At 41.0% G+C, this 20,214-nt stretch overlaps 1 protein-coding gene across 3 annotated transcripts in view; it reads right to left on the bottom strand.

The window, feature by feature from the left end:
• Positions 1-20,214, bottom strand: part of NSMAF (neutral sphingomyelinase activation associated factor) — a 39,258-nt gene that overhangs the window by 4,999 nt on the left and 14,045 nt on the right. For all 3 annotated transcript variants that reach the window (XM_035124773.2, XM_060277789.1, XM_035124772.2), the window contains exons 7-27: positions 18,995-19,066; positions 17,797-17,844; positions 17,652-17,704; positions 16,972-17,101; positions 15,126-15,197; positions 14,445-14,553; positions 13,136-13,312; positions 11,833-11,912; positions 11,156-11,246; positions 11,005-11,068; positions 10,406-10,457; positions 8,628-8,748; positions 7,904-8,035; positions 7,529-7,571; positions 5,925-6,088; positions 5,311-5,419; positions 4,380-4,444; positions 3,203-3,270; positions 1,873-1,940; positions 1,468-1,591; positions 412-492 (exon numbers count right to left, since the gene is read on the bottom strand). In XM_035124773.2, coding sequence (XP_034980664.2) covers positions 412-492; positions 1,468-1,591; positions 1,873-1,940; positions 3,203-3,270; positions 4,380-4,444; positions 5,311-5,419; positions 5,925-6,088; positions 7,529-7,571; positions 7,904-8,035; positions 8,628-8,748; positions 10,406-10,457; positions 11,005-11,068; positions 11,156-11,246; positions 11,833-11,912; positions 13,136-13,312; positions 14,445-14,553; positions 15,126-15,197; positions 16,972-17,101; positions 17,652-17,704; positions 17,797-17,844; positions 18,995-19,066 — 1,923 coding nt within the window. The remainder of the gene's footprint in view (positions 1-411; positions 493-1,467; positions 1,592-1,872; positions 1,941-3,202; positions 3,271-4,379; positions 4,445-5,310; positions 5,420-5,924; positions 6,089-7,528; positions 7,572-7,903; positions 8,036-8,627; positions 8,749-10,405; positions 10,458-11,004; positions 11,069-11,155; positions 11,247-11,832; positions 11,913-13,135; positions 13,313-14,444; positions 14,554-15,125; positions 15,198-16,971; positions 17,102-17,651; positions 17,705-17,796; positions 17,845-18,994; positions 19,067-20,214) is intronic.

The following is a 20,214-nucleotide window of genomic DNA, read 5'->3' as shown; positions in this document are numbered from 1 at the left end:
ATTTGTTAAGGCATAGATACTGCACTTTCATAGTTTAAGCCCAACATGTAAACATTATAATTAGTTTTTCTCCATGAAGATACACTGCTGGGTTAATCTAATCTAGATACACTTGTTTTATGTATCAAATACACAGACAGCGCCAACATAACTATGCTGAAATAGTGCCCCTCTTCTCCCTACTTCCTGTGGTTTCTCAAACCTATGTCTAAAGAGTCACTGGAATATGAGGAAAACATCCCATTATATTTGCATATTGCTGTTACCAATTCTGACCTTTCAGGCAATGGCAATAACAACTTTAAAATAAGCCTTCACATAGACTTCCATCCCGCCCCACCCCTAAAAATTGTTTTGCTGAAGTTTGAATTGAAACAAAATAGATGTGCACACAAATATCTTTATACTCACACTAACATCATGTTCCAATTCAGCAAGCAATTCAAACCGCTTCTTGGTGCCCAACAGGTCTGCAGGAATGCACTGCCACACCTAGAACACAAATATTTGAGCTGACGTAAGCTTCTCCTTTGGCCAGATACAACAATTTAAGTGACCTAAAAGCAAGAGCTAACTTGTGGCTTTCCAGATGTTGCTGGACTCCCAACTTCCATTGGCGCTAGCCAGCACTGCCAATTGTCAAGGATAATGGCAGATTAATCCAACAACACAAGTCAACAGTGTGATGCAAACCAAGCCTTACGGTTGGGGGAGTTACATAGGTATGGCCTGGATAAGAGGAGTGATAGATATTTGAAGATGGCTATCAAATCTCCTAAGGGGCTGTCACATGGAAGATGGAACAAGCTTGTTCTCTCCTGCTCCGGAGGGTAGGACCGATGGCTTCAAGTTACAAGAAAGGAGATTCCAGCTAAACCATCAGGGAAAACTTTCTGACAATAAGAGCTGTTCGATGGTGGAATGGACTCCCCCGGGAGGTTGTGGACTTTCTTTCCTTGGAGGTTTTTAAGCAGAGGTTGGATCTGTCATGGATGCTTTAGTTGAGATTCCTGCATTGCAGAATATTTGACTAGATGACCCTTGGGTCCCTTCCTCTATGATTATATAACAGCAGCATCTGGAGGTTGCCCATGCCTGTTTTAAAGTCGCAGCAACAGCAGCATAGAAAAAATGGGGGGAAATCATGGATGAACTTCCCAACAGGCACTACAGGAAATAACCACCATATAGAGATTATTTTAAAATGTTTAGTCCAATGCTTTGAATCTAGGGATTCAGCGAATTATTTTATTAATTACCCTACATTGGTGATCCTACTGTATTTCTTACCCCATGCTTCTCTCACTTCCAAATAGTTGGAACAGTCAGTCTTGCCACCGCAAACAGGTGACTTACATGGACAACCAGAGCCATTTCTGACAAATCTAGTATACAATGCAATCCTTGCTCAAACGATTAAAAGCTTTCATCACAACAAATTCATATCAAGTGGAGAATTCTACGTACTTTTACAGTTGAATCCCAAGATGCAGAATATAAACGATCATTGTGCCAACAGATCTTGCTGACAGCATCATCGTGTCCCATTAACGTATCCTGCCGCCTTGCAAAAGCTATTGAATAGAAATAGCTAACAGGAATAATAAAATAGATATAAATATTTTAAATAGTTCTCCTATTTTGAAGCACATATTTTTATTCAGTTCATTTATTATTTTAATCAGTCCCTGTTTCCAACTTTGAAACAGTGCTTCCAATATAACAAGGCCTTTTCAGTGGTAGCCTCCCAATAACCTCCCCAGTAAAGCAGTTAGCAGGTGAAACATATTCATTTTTAGCTCTTTTATAAGATAGTGTAAAGCAGCTACCGACTGGTACTATATAAACTGGGTATACGGTAAAATTACATACATATTGTTGTCCCATGAAGAACATACGACAGTAGTATCACCCGGTAGGATTAAACAAGATGACAGAGCCTATGACGAAAAGATGACAATGTTCAGTTTAATGATAGACTTGCAAGAACACATTAGTACATTACGAGCCCGTCTCATCGCAAGCACCATCTGTATCCTAGGAGCTCGTGATCTGATTGTGCAGCGACACAAACCAATTTTGCTATTGCAAAAAGAAAAGAAAAAAATAAACACATTTGAACAAATATCTATTACCAGAAGCTTATAACACAATTTGTATGCAGAGATAAAGCTCTAAGGTAATGAAGCTATAGCGGGCGGGGGGGGGGGGACATTTTAAGCTCTGTTGCACATGCATGCTGGTGGGTCTGGGGCTGCACACAGAGGTACAGCACACATTCTTACAAGCCTCTCCCTTTCCCACCCCCACTATATTGGACTCCTGAGTGATGCTCTTCTGTCTCCCAAGTTAAGAGAATGGTCATTAACAGAGATTGCCCAGCCACTGATTCATCCAGGGTGGAGGTAAGAGGGATGTGCCTCCTTTCCCAAGAAACACACTAACTCTCCAGCTTCTGCTCTCAGAGACTCTACTGCAGCAACTCTAGCTGGTATATCTGAATGAAGTACTTGCCAATCATTCCCCATCCCCCAACACCGCACCCTGCCACTATCTCCTTCCCATCGCTTCGGTGTTCAACAACAGACTACACAACACACAGCATCCAGAAGATGCTACAGGAGCCTATGACCTGAATCTTCTTGGACTCCCAACTTCCTATCTTTCCAGATCTCTTGTCATGCTGCCTGGGCTGATGAGAGTCAGGAGACTTAACAATATCTGGTTGTTATGAGCTGCTGCCAGAGCATGGAAGGAACCTGCAAATGGGCAGGGCAAGATTGACTGCAACTGTGGTAAATTTCCGTAGGTTGACAAGGGGTTAACTGGGTTGGGTTCTATTCCAATCACGTGATCTGCTGTAGGCAGGAACAATGATTTGTGGGAGGTCAGCTCACTCTACTCAGTTTTTTCCTCCTGCCTAGACGGAGGAGGAGATCATCAATGCAAGGTGAGAAGCACATATGGCTGTTCGATGTTCACTTGTGAGTTATAGGTTTACTACACAATGTCTGTTAAGAGTTGGAAGTAGCTCTCTAGACATCTGAACAGCAAAAAAGCAGTGTCAGCATACCTGCTAGAATTAAACTGGTAAGTTACAGTTACCCCCCCGGGGGGGGGGGAAATACGTAGTATTAAATTATGGAGACATTCTGCAAGATCAGCTGTAAGATTACCATTATACAAGCCTGGAAGCACTCACCATGTTTGAAAAGGATATACTCCGCTGCAGCATTTTTGATTCTGCAGAAAACATCTTCAGGGTTGAATCTAATGCAGATTTTGAGAGAAGAATGGAAAGCAGCACCATGTCAGTGATTTCCAAATTGTTTTCCAAAGATCCCATCAGCAAACTGCTGGAGTATATTTCTATGTAGATCCAGAAGTGCTAGTACAATAACTGAGCCATGTGTGAGGCAACACACAGAGAGAGACTACGCGTGGAACTGCTTACACATGCACTATGCTTCCATTTCCTTTGCACAAGGAAGGTATCATGGTTCCCCTGAGGCAATCTGTCCCCAGTTACCAGAGGAACAGCAGCAGAGTGCTGCGGGCAGCCAAACAGCCACTAGAAACAGCAGCAAAGCTTTCCCCCCTCATTAGAGAAAACCTAGAATAACAAACTTTGGCCACCCTGTCTTCAATGGTAAGTCCATCTCCCACCAAAAAGTTTTCACATTTGCACCTCTCCCTGAGAATCACAATTAAGTTCCCATTTTGTGGGGCTGAATGGCACTGCAAAGGGGAGGATATTTTGCCCAGCCTGAGTATAAACATGAGTCCCCTCCCCACAGGGGCAAAAAATTTCTGTCCTCTGGATTGTCCCCGTGTTCGTTCTCTCTCTCTCTCCCCTTTGACTCTGAGCCACAGATCAAGCCAGCTGTCTGAGCTTTCAAAGCACCTCTGCAGGTGGGGAGGCTGCCCAGAGCAACGAGAAGCTGCTCTTTACGGGATGTGCTGATAACAGTGTCCTTTCTTGGCCAGTTCTCCTCAGAACAGAAAGGACACTTTCTTTTTAGCTACATAAATATCAGCACTCAGAGATTGATTTTGCTATTAGTATATGTGCATGAAAACTTGCATAGATCATCCTGTTCTGCATTATTTATGCTGTATTTTTTTTCTCCCGTCATGGGGAGAGGCAATAAACAATGTGGGGTACTAAAAGAAAGCCAGCTTCTGAATGCATACCATACATACCCAGGAATATAGTGTGAAAAAAAACACAAATACTGCTTTTACAGATCACAGGTCTCTGCTGAGTCTATTCAAAGAGGAATTCTATGCTGACTATTGGAAAGGGGGCTACACAATGTCACTGAATAATGTTTGTATTACTGAGGCTTGACAGCAGCCAGCCAAACAACATGACTCACCTTGAGATGTAGTGAAAACAGAAGAGTGGTTGGAACTGTAAGGCACAGCAATTCCAGTGATTGCCCTGTTTGAAACGTAGCAAGGAACTGTGATTAATATCTGGCAGTGTAAACCTAATCAGGTCTACTAAGTAGCAAGTCCCACCAAATTCAATGGTTAAGTGTGCTGTTTGCATCCGAAAATGTTGATATACTTTTACACAGTTCTGGAATGCCATAAACCACAAAATTCCAGCAATCTGTTGCCCAAGACACCCCTACCGAGGCAAGTAACCCGGCCAGATGGGCGGGGTATAAATAATAAATTATTATTATTATTATTATTAAGTAGGGTATTCTGATGTCAAACTAGTAAGTCATCTGTGCTTCCTGATGGTGGCTGGATAATGCTGGTACGTCAACCATAACTATGTTTGCTATCTGTGCTGGCTACGCATTTGTTTCCAGGCTCATTTAATATGATATGCTGGGTTTGGGCTTTGAAAGTCTTAAACTGCCTGGGTCTAATGCGATTAAGATACCCACAAGGCTTCTCTTTCCAAATAGGTATTGCCTTTTGAAATCAATATTTGGCAGCTACAAGATTTTCAATCTTGAAACCGAGTATAGTTTTTAAATATTTGATTTAATCGCTTTAGTTTCTGTATATTTGTTTGCTGCTCTGAATATTTTATAGGAAGTCAGGATAAAAATATGCACTAAATAAAAAACCCCAACTGGTATCAATAAGGACAATCATGACATTTAGCCTAATCTTTGCATTGCAAATCCACATATTTGACCCCTGTTCCAACAAAGCAAAATCCCCCTCCCTCAAAATATTGCATTTTTCTTCTCATTGACTAGGCTGCACCATATTCTACAAGGTTCAAAGTGTTTTACTGTCTCATTCTGGACACCTCCTCTTTATGCTGTAGGCTACAAAGTTTACCCTCTGTGAATCTTATGTTGCCCATCTATCTTTAATCTGGTCATGTTGTTCCAAGCAAGCGTTATACTTTCTTCTGTTAGATCTTCAAAAGATTCTTCACCTGGAGAAACTAACAGACAAGAAAATACGTCAACTAATAATGCACCCCCTCCCCCCAAAAAAACAAATAGAGTAGCAGGGAAGAGATATATTACAGATTTCTTATAGTAAGCCAACTACAGTTTATTCAGCCTCTTTCACATTACCTTCTGTCTCCATGTTGCCTCCTAAAGAGCATTTTATGATACCCTACCAGTTTAACCAATGTGGAGTGTGTGGTGTTGAGACAGAAGGCCACACTAAATTAAAGTGTCAGAAGAGCACCAAAGCTTAAAAAGTAGGCTGAAACTTGAGGCATCAAATTAAGAAACTATTTTTTTTCTTCCAAGGAAGGCCCAATTTATCTCTACATACCCCCTTCCCCCCAAATTGCAACTTCCTAGGCCTGCAAAAAGCCCCATTCCCACTCTGACTGTTGGAAGGGATTTTTGCAAACTGATAAACCACTATTTTTCAGAGCATCTGACCTAAATCTTTATACTGAACAGCAATATCTGTAGCCCCACCAAATTTACCTGGAGACTCAGGCATCGAAAAATCGTGACTGGATGCTCGAAGCAAACTTTTGAACTTCGGGATAATCCTCCGAGGATGAGGGATTGTAAACAACTGTTTTGGAGTCTGTCCAAACTCTAGGATTTGTGTCAACAATGCTACTCGCTCATTTGGGTCCATAATACTTCATGGAAAAAGAAAAATGTATGGATATCAAATGTGGTTATACCACATTAAACCATCTAGAACAGGAAGTATCTATAACTCCAGTTTATACGTTATGACAACGACAGGCATGCATTAACCAGAACTGCTTTTTCCCTTACTTGTGTATGCAAATGGATTTTATATTAACTCCCCAAATATGTCGTGCATGTATGCAGTAAGCATCGTTCCTGCTAACATGCACATCAAATTTATGGACCTTACAGAACAAAAATGGAAGCCACAAGACAATTGTTCAAAATAGCTGGCAAAGCTGCTTTATCGTAAGTACATTGTAAGGTCTTAGAGAAAGAAATTGTGCTTGTAATGAGCTGATAGGGTACAATGTTCCCATTTTCATAAGCATTTTTGCATTACCAGCTTATGTACACTAGCTTTAGTGTGGAGTTCCTGGGTGTTCAAAGCAGAGGTTCCTGGGAGGTTAAGAGCAGGCATCCCCAAACTGCGGCCCTCCAGATGTTTTGGCCTACAACTCCCATGATCCCTAGCTAACAGGACCAGTGGTCGGGGAAGATGGGAATTGTGGTCCAAAACATCTGGAGGGCTGAAGTCTGGGGATGCCTGTTAAGAGGGTAAAAGGTAAAGGACCCCTGAACGGTTAAGTCCAGTCAAAGGCGATTATGGGATGTGTCGCTCATCTTGCTTTTCAGGCCGAGGGAGCCGGCATTTGTCCACAGACAGTTTTCCAGGACATGTGGCCAGCATGACTAAACTGCTACTGGCACAGAGGGCTGTGATGAGTGCCAGAGCGCACAGAAACACCGTTTACCTTCCCACCACAGCGCTCCCTATTTATCTACTTGCACTGGTATGCTTTTGAACTGCTAGGTTGGCAGAAGCTGGGGCAGAGCAACCCAGTCGTGTGGTTTAGAACACAGCGCCACCTGCTCTAGTTGAAACAAATCAGCATCTCCATGCTGAAGACAGTATGTAAGTGGATACAAGGATGGCAAGGGGTGTGGGCCCAGTGCTCATTTCTGGCTTCGTAAGCCGTGGTTTAGCCAGCCAAGAAAGCTGCAGTCCAAATGATTTCATGTGTTTCTTACTATAGAAGCAGGAAACTTGCAGCTTTTCAACTTTGCTTTGTAAGCTATGAGAAATTCTTTTTCCCTTTCTGAAGTGCCTGCAGTGTTTAGATGCCACCAAGCCTGCTAATACCTTTCTTTTATGCATGGATGGTGCTGTTTTGGCTACTCCCCGAGAAGGTTGCTATTAGTACATATGCCTGACTTTTTAAAGAATCCAGCAACAAACAGCCCCATATTATCAAGATACATGCAAAAAGCTTACCATAAAGAAAACTGGTATGAAAACATTTTATGTTGGAAGAGAACATAATATTCTTAATTAAAGGTGGAGGTAATCTGCCCACCCAGTGCTTTACTGTTAACTCAGTTACCTGTTCAAGTCTACTCCTCCTTCATAGGTTAATGGATGAAATACTAAAAAGAAGCAGAGAGTGGACACACAAAGTGAAAATGTTTCAGATTACAGGACTGTTGGTTCAACAAAACAATACTACAACACTGTGTCATTCTCACAACCCTGACACCTCATACATAGTAAATTTCAACTAAATTGATTTTTTTTAAAATTCGCACATCTGGATTTATCATGGCTATAATTTACAGCATACATAGAAGAGTTCCCTAACTGATATGCTCTGCACACCGTGTTCCTTTATGAAAAACACTGAGATTACCACCACAGAGTTTAACAGTTTAAAGTATCCATTTGCATTTTCTTTTATAAAAGTGGGGTAGGGGGGAATCACCATTCTGAGCTGCAATGGCCTCGTTTCCCTTCTGCTTGTAGCCAAACACTAAGTCAATCCATTCATGGAGATGTTCTGACACATACTGGCTTTCTAAAGCATCTTGGCTCTTCTGGAGAAAATCGTCAGCATCTGAAAGAGATGGTGCCAATGTTTCCTTGTTAAGTGAGAATAAAATCCCCACTCCCAGTGGAATCCTTTTGGTGGCCTTGCAGTAACAGAAGGATTTTTAAAAATGTTTTTATTTATTTTCATGGTACAGAAGATAAATTTTGAGAAAGCAATTGTTACAACAGTAAACGAATAACTTGTCCTGACAAAATTACAAACTTTTCTCATGCCATGTGTTAAAGTTTCATTTGATTACTCTTTTTGATCCAGTGGACACCAGGAGGGGAGGGGATTCTGGCCAATTTGCCCATCATCTTCCCCCCTCCAGGTCACCTTCCACCCTGATGGCTGCAGGTGGGAGAGGGAATTGGCAAAAACTGCCTCTTTTCTTCTGTTGCTGAAGTCATCAGCTAGATCAAAAGATCCTTCTGTGAGTGCAAAGGCTCAACCCGGATTTCACCCATCGTATTTAAATTATGAAAAGAACTACTCTGGATACATGGGAGAAGGGATGGTACAAATACACCAACTATTTCCCAAGCTCTTGAGATGAATGAAAGCAGATCTCCACAGCAGAAGTGAGATTATTAAGTGCTTCCAAAATTCTGTTTACCTGATGCCCAAGGGGGAAGTTCTACATTGTCCACAATCTTTCCTCCTTGTGTCTTCCCCAAGTCCAATTTCAGACTATTCAGTAGGAAAGTAGAATCATTTTCATAGAACTCGGGAATCAACTAATAATAAATAAATAAATTCCAAATTGAGTTGATATATTTAAAATATGGTAATGTAATTAAGAAAATGACAGAGATAAGGATGAAGAAAGCGCAATATATATGATGATAACTTAGAAAACCGAAGTGGTGAAAGGAGGAAGTTGTGTTCGGCAGAACAATAGAATGTATATAGTAAACAGTAATAGAAATGTAATAGATGAATTGTTTTATTGATGATTATTTTTCTTTTCTGTACTTTGCAATCTTGTGTTTGAGAAAACAATAAAAAATTATTTTTTAAAAAAACAACAATAAAATTCTATACATGTCCATTCAGAAGCCAGCCCCAAGATCAATAGGATTTCCCCCCAGGTAACTATGCATAGGACTGAAGCCAGTCTTAATCAATCAACTTAAGATTTCTTCCACTGGATGACAAGACATGGCAATAATCACACTTAGCCAGTTACGGATCCCCAGCCCAGAAAATAAAACAGGAATACAAAGGAAACAAAAATAAATAAATAATAATAAATGAAAAGTGTGGAATAAGATTGTGTTGTTATTATTATTACTGCTGCTGCAGTACTTAAAAACCATAATCAGTGTTTCCAAACCTAGCACACAGGGGAAAAAATATTCATATTGGATGTGATCCCACAACAGACTTCAGTGTTTCAAAGGGTATCTCACAGCTTGACTTGCGTTCACCGCTCTGGGTTTTGATTTGAAAAACGAAACAGAAAACCTACGCATCAAGCAGAACTGGATGGCTCAGCTCCCTTGCCAAGTACAGACCACCACTTAAGATGCCACAGAGGAAACTAGCACAGGCCACCATCCAGAACCTAATCAGGTCCCATTCAGCATAAAGGTCACCTTATAATCATGGACTGGAACTTCAGATTGTGAGCAAAATATGACAATGCTGCCAAAGACTGCATCCCTGGCAAGTTATTCCCGTCCCCTCTGCAATATTTAGGAACACGTATTGATGACACATTGCACAAGTTTCCCACCATAGTTCACTAGCCAGTAGGGAAAAGTATAAAGCGATGCCACAATACAGGTAAGTACTGCTACACATTGCGGAGGACAAATTGATGTCAAGATGCCCTTATATTGCTGCTGGTTTGCGCTCCATGCGTACCCGGTCATAAGCAGACTCCTAACCTAGATTCTGGAAGTGCATTCAGAGCTAAAAATAAATGGTTTTGCCAGTGAACCTACCAGAATCCAGTAGATTCAAGTAGTCTAGAAGGTTTATCATAAACAGCAGCCTACACATGATATGTCAAAAGACACCACCGAGATCATGAAGGTGCTCTGCCAGGATTCAGGTTTAAGCAGCTGCGTTCTGCCAAATTGGGACATGTGTCCATGTAATCCAGTATTATTGTCTGACTACAGATCAGTCATGAAGAGGTCCCATATAATCCAATCCTTCTAACATGGGACCTTCTGCATTCAAAGCATGCGTTCTACCACTGAGCTGTGGCCCCTTCCCAATGGTTCTGATAAGGTCCTGAACTGATTTGTTGTAAATTGTTTCTGGATTCTGTATTTTATTAATTAATTATTATTAATTATTAATTATTATTATTTTCTGGATTCTGTATTTTAAAAAAATAATGGAAGCCAGTTAACATAAACGGAAGTATTGAAGACTATTTACCTCTTTGAAGTCTGTTGCCCCATCTAAACAGTTCTTCCAAGTTTCTGCAATACTGGATATGAATAGCAGAAGAATAAAACAAAAATAGAAAGTTTCAGATATGTCTTATTTTAGAGCACGATTTTGGTAGCAAAATAGGTTATTTATTTATTTTATGTCACCTGATAAGCTAATCTTTTAGGAGCCATACAAAAATTTAGTCTACAAAATCAAAACACAAATAAAACAATATATCAGCACAAAAAACACACACCAATCCATACAATGATTACAATAGTCCCATTAGGGTAGATCATAGCAGAGACTAAAACAAGCTTATCAGCCTTCAAGTAAAAGTTAGGAACTTTGGAAACATTAGGCTCCCTTATGCAGAGTGAGGTCACTGGTTCATCTAGTTTAGTACTTATCCACACTGACAGGCTGTGGCTTCCTGGCATATTCAGACAAATATGTATCTGAAGATGATGAGGACTAAAACAAGACCTTCTGCATGCAAATGAGGCATTGTTCACCCCTGTGCTATTTTACCCCTCCTGATATGTACTAACTTAAGATACTCAACAAAAACATAGAAAAGCCATTAAAAACAAGAAACAAACCTGTTGAACATTCTGTCAGGGTGATCAAACTTTCCATTTTGTAAGCAAAGCATGTATTCTGGTGCTGTGGAAGCAAGACAGTTCAGATATCACACCAGATGAGTCAAGCTTGACAACCACAAACTCAGGAGAACATTGGCAGGTGACTTACCAACTCTGACAAGATAAAACAGAACGTAACCTGGTGACGAGTAGTGGCTCCCATACATAAACTTTGGTTCTGGCATTTCCCGATAACGTATCTATCAGCAGAGAAAGAGAGGGGGGGGGGGAATTGCTCAGTGACAATTTCCTTTGGTGGTTTGTTAAGAGGCTGGGAATTAGGTCTGGCCCAATACAATTTGGCGCCTGAGGTGAGCCACAAAATGGTGCCGTCCCCAGCCAGGGAAGAAGTGTGAGGGGTGTGTGTGAAGATCTACACTGGAAACAGGGGTGGGAGGTGAGGAGGTGGCAAATCCAGCCTTCAAGGAACATGTTGCAGTTATTGCCACAGTGGTAGCAGCAGCGAGTGATGCATCCTTGGAGGCCGGATCTGCTGCCTCTGTGGATCCTGCCACTCTTTGTGCAAATATCAAAGCATGTTAACACTGGGCAAACATTTAATGTTGTTTAGACCATGCAGTTTGATAGGAACAGGTGGTTTAACTGCTTTGGGTAGGGAAGGGAAGGGTCGGAGCCAAATAATTCTATATACTGTTGCAGTTCAATAGGAAATACAGTGAACTTTACTGAAACATGAAATATTTCTCATCCATTATAACATAACTGTCCATATTTAGAAATGCACTAGATACGAAGTGTATAAAATCACAGAAAACGCACACATACCAACAGTCTTTCCAGCCTTTCTTTATTTAGTGCACCTACTGGCTTACTGAGGTCCCGAAAGGTTTCTGGCTTTGTCAAGTCTACAAAAAGAGTTCAAAAGAATTAATCTTCTGTATACTGCAAGAACTAAATAGCAACGGCCACTGATTTTTTTTCTCCTTTCCAGTGCATGTGGAAAAGTGCTACCATGGCAAATCGTACCCAACTGCCAACTTTCTCATATTATCCCTTAATCTTTTAAAATCACAACTGCAAGTTTCGTTTTGCAGGAATTGGGACAAAACAAGACACGCATGTGTTCACTAACATTCGCTCACTGGTTTGACAATGAACCAAGAATAAGGTTCCACTTTTACCACAAAATGGAGTGCAGAGGAATGGGAGCAAAAATATCCCTCTCTCCCGGTTTCTCTGCTTTTGAAGACTCTCCACCCCACCAAGTTGATGGACTCCTGGAATCAGAGCCAGTCTAGAGAGAGGAAAGATGGAAGCAGCAGAGTACCTGAAGATAAAGGGAGGGAGGCAGGATAAAGAGGGCAGATTCCACTTTCATCCGCAGCATACTCCATTTAGTGAACAAAGGAGATCCCCACACTTCTGCTTTTTGCTAAACATGCGCTCAGTGGTTTGGCTCTATGCATGTGTACATCTGGGTTTGCCTCAAGTTTACCGAATCGGGAAGGCAGAGAATTAAGACACTCATTTTAGTTCTGTGAAATTGTAAACTCAGTTATGCTTCCTTCAAAATCTGAAAATAGCATTTATATTAATCAAGTTAATAGTTCTCAAAAATGGTTTGACAGCCATTGTTTTACTCTTCCTGAGGTAAGCAAGTTGAGGCAAAGGCAGATCTAGCTTAACATACATGCTCTGAAAGTTCTACACACAGGTACCCCCAAATTGTTGATAATGATTTCATACTCCACTAGATTTTGTGCAAGCCTCGCCGAATGAACAGAGGCTATGCAGCAATATTTATTGGATTACTCAAATTCTGCTTATCTCCATGTACTATGGTCATTAGCATTTGACCCTCACCTTTTCACTGATTCAGTTTCAAGTTTTCATGACACAACGTGCATATTCCTTATATGAAGTACACTATGCCAAGCAACTATGCACCACTGACACAATGGACATACGAATGCAATGCAACGCAACGAAGAGGCTGGCAACATAACATGCAGCCTCTGGCAACATAATCAGAATTCACAAGAAGCATGCTCTGCACCATCCTACTACATTTGCTCTTGAGAAAGCAACTAGCAATTCCTTGCTCTTGTTCATCTACACAGGTTCTTACCCAATTCTGAACTAGAATAATCAGCTATGATCCATGGAAAGACGGGATACTGGGAGAGGTCATTGCAGCTCCGATCAGCCAGATTGTTGAGGTGAAGGAGGTACTGGTAATTGGAAATATGCCCTCGTTGCCATTGTAACATGTAACTCTCTGCTGTGTGCTCTGTAACATGATTCTCTAGACACCAGACAAGAGAGAGCAGAGGAGAGATAAATGCCATTTGAAACGACTCTTCTGGAAGCATTGCGTACCTAACGGGCATAACGGGTGCACCATTAGTTTTCACTTATCCTTCAAGCCATCTAGGGCTTTCAGCCATGAGGTAAGGCAGACCATTGGCCTGACAAACTGTTCACTGACCACCAAGATGAGCAGATTAAACAATTTGCCTCAAATTCACTAATAAGTCTTTCCTGATCTTTCTATAGCAGGTGCGTCCAGTTATGAAATGGGAAGGATAACACGGGGGCAGGGAAGAAAGGAACCAGGACAGTGAGAACAATATGTTGTCGGACAGCGATTCCACTCCCTTAATTTTTTTTTGCAAGGGCTTCACAAAGTAGTGTTTAATGGGAACTAAAGAAAGCAGTCACAGACAGGCTGAGATGGCAATACTTAAGGATGGAAGAGAGAGGGATAAAAGGCTACAAGAGGGAACAGAAGCCCGGGGCAGCACTCTTGCAGGACAATACAAGTAGGAGTTCTGAATGTAGGAACAGGTTTATCAGTGATGAGTAATGGATTTTTTCCACTTTCATACGTTCATGGATAACAATGTATGCCAACTGCAAATAAATATTAGGCAGGCTTCATATTAAAAGTTTTTAGCTTTGTTTACTAAATAGAAGTAAAATAAACATGCTAATTTTTATCATTCTCTAAGGTAATATGCACTGGAAAAAATTCAGTTCGCACTGGAAAATTTTCTGATGCATACCACCCTAACTTGCATTAAAAAAAAATCAAATGCAAAATTCTCTAGGAAACCCACATTACTGTCACTTACTGTACCTTGCAACTTAAGGCAGCATTTGACCAATTGCAAATGCCCAATTGCTTTCTACTATTTATCCTACAGATTACTGCTTTAAGGTGGTGCTCAGAATTCTCAGTTATAGATCTCCACAAAGCCAAAAACAACTTCTAATTCAATGTGTTAGCGTTAATTTCATTGCAACTTCACCTTCATTCCAAAATAACACACACTTGACTTGCCCTCAAGTTTAAATCTATACAAAAAAACAAACAAACCAGGAGACAAACTTTATCTCACACATCCCAATTTGCCAAAGAGAACAGTTATTTATACCTAAATATGTTGCCACGAAGAAATAGGCATTGTCTCTGTCCTGAGTATTGTAGAACTTCAAATAGATGTCCGAACACAGATTGTTCTCAGTGCAAAATACTTCAAGACCCTTTCAAAATTGGAGAGAGACAGAAGTGAAAAAGTTCATCAGGCAGCTTTATAATTCAAGATACTAGCACAGTATAGTTCAGGCCAAACAAAGCCTCTGGTATTTTTGTTGTTGTCCTCATAATATTAGAAGTTGTCAGAGGAATACAAACTATTTCCTATACACCAATATAACGTAGCATATAACGTAGTTTTAAACCTACTATGCTTTTACTAGGAGGGCAATTGTTGCTACTTTCATTTTTTTCTGTCAAGTTTTCTCTGCCCAACACAAGAGCTATCATAGTTTTTATAGAAATGTGCAATGCAGATATGAATGTTGCAACATGATACGACGTGTTTTAATCCACGATAGGACTTGCTATGCCATTAACTACTGAGCAACTGCACTGTAACCAGGTACCTCTATCCCCCACTCATATGGCTGACACAGATAAGCCAACATGAATGTCAAACTGGAGCCACAGTTTGAGGGATGGCACAAACAGTGTTCTTCTTTGAATGTCAAGATGCAAGTTTAAACAATGAAGCACATTTGTGCTGCCAAGGGACAAGAGTAAAATTTAATCTTACCAACGGCAATAGACCATGCCTTCTTTTATAGATACGCCTGACACTATGCAGCATCACCTGAACCACCGGCTTCTGTAATGAAACACACAGAACAAAAATATATGTAATACAATTTTCCACATGCATTGTTTATAGTAGTGGCAGGGCTGCCTTTCCACCATTCAAGCTTGTGGGGGCCACATCATAGCCGTCAACCCCCGGATTTGAAGATAAGAAATCCTATGGGGCTGTCAACTCCTAGATATGAAAGTAAGGGCGCTGAATAAGGGAATTTCCCGCAAAAAAAGGGAAAGTTGACAGCACTGGGCCACATGCCATTGGTGGGTGGGGCCTAAGGCAAAACTAGGCAGAACAACAAATGTGAATTTGGGCTTTGTACTGCACCTAGTTCCTTAATTATAGAATCATAGAGCTGGAAGGGACCCTGAGGACCATCTATGTAATGTAAGAATACACAGCTGTCCTGTATAGGGATTGAACCAGAGACCTTGGTGTTATCAGCACCATGCTCTAACCAATTGAGCTACCCAGTTCAAGCAAGGAAATACTATTTAAGGACAGGCAAAAAGACCCAAGGAGGCTACAAAGCAGAACAGGTAAGGGGTGTGGCCTGGGGAGGTGTGGTGTGTGGCCTGTTGGGGTAGGTGTGGTGTGGGAAGTTCTCAGAGGCCTGGCAGAGAGGCCTTGAGGGCTGCTTCTGACCCCTGGACTTAGGTAAGCCTTCTCCATTTTACAGGATTGGGAATTTCCCTCTATATTCCATTGTTATCCAGACCCGATATTACATGCAAAAAAAAGTTGAATTTAAAAATCAAATCAAAATCAAAGCCTATTAGTTGCAAAGGAGTTGCCTTTGTAATTAATTACCTAGGTTACCTATATGCATTCCAAGAAAGGCGAACTTGAAATAGTTTGATGGATAAGCTGTTTGTTGGCTGGGGAAATCAAACTTGTGACTAAGGATTAAGAATCCATTTCCACCATTTTACATAGACCAGAGCTCCAAATCTGACTGCAACATATTAAACACCCAATAAGTGAACAGCTCACTACACATACTGATTTGAAAACGAAGATAACAAGACAGCACAGTGTGCCTCATTTATGAGGAATTGTAGTACTTTATAGTTTGCTAACAGTCTCAACTTCTTGAACATTCTGGTTGAATCAGTGAACATCAACGACAGACAAATAAAAAGTTGAAGGTAATGTTCACTAGTGAAGCGTCTGAAAATGCGACATTTCAAAGTGGATCCTGAAATCTATATCCTAACTTCATCCGGCAGTAACCCAACTCACAGCTCAAATAAAAGTCAGGGGTTTAGAATTCCCCACCTTTGCACACTGCAAAAAGATTCGAAGGGTGGAGGAGAGACAAGGAGGGATGAACTTCAATAAGCCACCTTATTTGCCTCCATAGTGGAGAACCTTTGAGACTCCAGATGCTGTTGAACTCGCTCCCATCAGTGCCAGCCAACATGGCCAACGATCCATGCGAGGCATAGTTCAACAATATATGGAGGCTCAAGAGGTTCCCCACCCTTGTTCTACCTGAAATATAATGCCTGGTATGATTCCCCAACTGGAAATTCAAAATGGGCACAGTGACAGCTTTCACTGGAGAAATTTAGCATTGGCATGTGAATTTGGAATTATGGAGAAACAGAACTGAGAACTTGGAAACTTCTGCAGAGACTCAAGCTAGAGATCCATCCAGGTTGCCCCTGATGCTCACTTGTGTGGCTCATAGGAAAACCTCACATAAGCACTTTGAGACACTTTTGACAGTTATTTGCTCATGGTTCAAAGAATTGCAGGATGTACATTTTTAGTGCAGGTTACTTACAGGGTAGCCATTAAGAGGCTGGAAATACAAGTTTGCATCAGTGATGCATACAAGTCCTGGATTAGTCACCAATGGAGTGACCATTTCAGCTTTGCATTCCATATGCAACGTTTCAGAAACATTTTGAAATCTGGAAGAGGAACAAACTACAATTATTTTGTTCAACACAGGTAACCTGCTTAAAGTTAGCTGGGTTATCTCACATCTCTTAATGTGTTTCTTAAAAGACAAAGTTCACTTCAATTTTCTAATTTCTATTAACAAATAATAATTCTCTTTACCTCACCTTTATAATCTGCAATAACCTGAAGACTCCTCAGCACATAATGCATTGCAAAATTGAAATAACAATTTTTTCTTCTTTCAGGATAAAACAAAGCAACATGTCCCACATTTTTCACATTTAGGCATATTTGGACATTTCCTCTGGTCTCAATTACTGAATTATTTTACTCCAGCATTCATAAGAAATTTGTGGAACTTAAAAAATCCTGAAAGAGGGAAGGGGAACAGGGGAACTCCTAGGGTGTAACTGGTTAGGGCAGCATTAAAGGATGACTCCTGCTGCTAGTACACTATTTGCCTTACATCATCCTATACAGATGGTTTCGAAATACAGGAAATAAAATTCAAAAACAAGGAATGTTAATGATGTGAATTATTTATATTAAGAAGCATACCTGTTCTTATCAAATGTTGTCCTGGCCAAACGTGACTGCAATATAGCAGTTATCTAATTTGAAAAAAGGAAACAATAAATCACATTTTGGACATGAACCTAAGACATTAGGTTCCACTAATACAACATCCATAGTATATATTTACCATAGCAGCCTGGTCCCCCAGTTTGTCCAGGTGAGATGCCCTGTACAGCTGTTTAAAAATAAAAGCAAGCAGATTAAAATAAGAGTTTCCTTAGATATATCTAATGCACCTGAAGTCCCCATGGATAGGTCAGGCCTATAGAAAAGCATTCTGCATCAGATTCATTTCCACCTCCAGGCATGTGTCTATGGAACAGCTGCCTCCACAACCACAAGTCACTATTTAATACCTATATGAAGCCTCTGGGAGCAGTCATTATAAGTGTGAAGGCAAGGCAGCATCAGTATGCTGGTGACACCCAGCTTTATTTCTCTTTAACATCTGAATCAGGAGACACTGTCTAGTCCAGGGACGGCCAACTCCTAAGAGACTGCGATCTACTCACAGTTCAGGTCAAAGTTGTTCAGCTTTTTATAGGGAGGAAAGTCCCATTTTTTCAGGGGTTCAGGTCAAAGTGGTTGAGCTTTTTTAGGGAGGAAAGTCCCGTTTTTTAGGGATTCAGAGCAATGTTGCAGAGCTTTATTAGTGAGAAAGGGGAACAGTCGCTCACCAAAAGATCACTAAGGAAACAATCAGCCTAAGAAAACTCCGTCTTCCGTTCTGGAGATCGTGAAACAATACGGGTGGGGCCGGATTCTGTTTTACCACCACTAAGGAAAGGGAGCCAGCGATCTACCGCAATCTACCAAAACCTCCCAGGGATCTACCAGTAGATCGCGATCGACCTGTTGGACATCCCTGGTCTAGTCCATGGTCTTGGATGCACCTTAGATGCAGTGGTGAGATGGAACGGGAAAACAATCCGAGATTGAATCCCAGCAAAAATGAGGTACTGAGGCTGAGTGGTCCCCATTTCCAAGAAATTGGTCAACTGCCTATTCTGGATGGGGACCCACTCTCCTTGGAGGTTTGCAGTCTGGAGATAATTTCTGGATCTAGCACTGTCACTGGAGGCCTAAGTAGCCTCAGACTGGCATGACAGCTACGGCCATTTCCTGGACCAGGAAAGCTTGTAGTTCAAGATTCGGTTATGGACAAGAACAAACTTGAGCCTTTGCTGAGGAGGAACTATATGCACCTGTACGAGCTATCTGCTCAATTTTTTTAAAAAAAACTACAAAGGGGATTTTATGCTCCTTTTTAGGTACCAAAATAATGCACAATTGCCATTTGCCATCGTGTCAAGTTGCATTCTCACCTGGTGAAGGGTATGCAGAACATCATCAACTTTCCCAGCAACGTCCAGTTGAAATAGGTATTCAGTTTTACCCTAACAAAGAAAAGTGAACATTAAAAATTACACTGAAACCCAGGGGTCACACCCACTCACTGCACTTTTAAAGGAAAACAACTGTTAAAATAGGCAAGGGCTACAGCTCAGTAGTCCAACACATGCTCTTTATGCAAAAAGTCCCAGGAATCTGCAAAGACTGCTGCCTGAAAGGTCAGAGAGATGCTGACACTCCAGACAGAGCAGGGATAACCCCCATGCTGCACTCCAGAGGTTGCTGGACTACAATTTCCATCACCCATGACCACAGGCCATGCCAGTGGGAACAATGGGAGTTTCAGTCCATTATGTCTAGAAGGCACCAGCTTGGCCATCTCTGCATAGACAATACGGAGCTAAATGGACCAATGGTCTGAGTGTGTGTGTATGAATGAAAATCATGTTTGTCCTCTGGTCTGTGCACTTGTTACACCTCCACAGCGGTGATGCTACCCACTGCATTTGCAACTTATGGGCTGCTCTCTTCCGAGGATTTTCAGGCTATTCACATTAGGATATAAACAGCAAAGCAAGAGTTTTCTCAAGGTTGCGTATGATGTAATATGCATAAATACCCCTTTGCAAGTAACCCAACATGAAGCTGACTATACCATTCAAATGTCAGAGAATGGAAGTTTCCAATGAGAAGATGTACAAGGGACTCATATACCAGCTTTTTGCACTTCATGCAATAATAGACAGAATGAGGAAGTTACAAATATCACCTTGTGGGTAACATGAACTGCCCTTACAATTGGTTCTAACATATTCGAAGGTTTTTAAGAAGAGGTTAGATGGGAATCTATCATGGATACTGTAGTTAAGATTCCTGCATTGCAGGGGGTTGGAATAGATGACCTCGGGGTCCCTCCCAACTCTATAATTCTATGAATTCAATTCAGATAAAGCAGGAACCCAAGTCACATGTACATTGACCTTCTACATTTCAGTGTAATATTTTTTAGTCCTTTCCCTGAGCAGCAATATAGGATCTACATTAGCTGTTTTACTAGCCCCCTAGTTTCTTCAAACTCTTTTTCATGCTTGCAGTATTTGGTGAACAAAACAAATGCCTTTACAAACACCATTCATCTATTTCCCCAACAACTTTTTTTAAAAAGGCACCAGCATCTCTTTAAATTTCATAT

The sequence above is a fragment of the Zootoca vivipara genome, chromosome 8, assembly GCF_963506605.1.
Source record: "Zootoca vivipara chromosome 8, rZooViv1.1, whole genome shotgun sequence".
NCBI lineage: Eukaryota > Metazoa > Chordata > Lepidosauria > Squamata > Lacertidae > Zootoca > Zootoca vivipara.
This window is presented reverse-complemented; position numbering and strand designations above follow the sequence as displayed.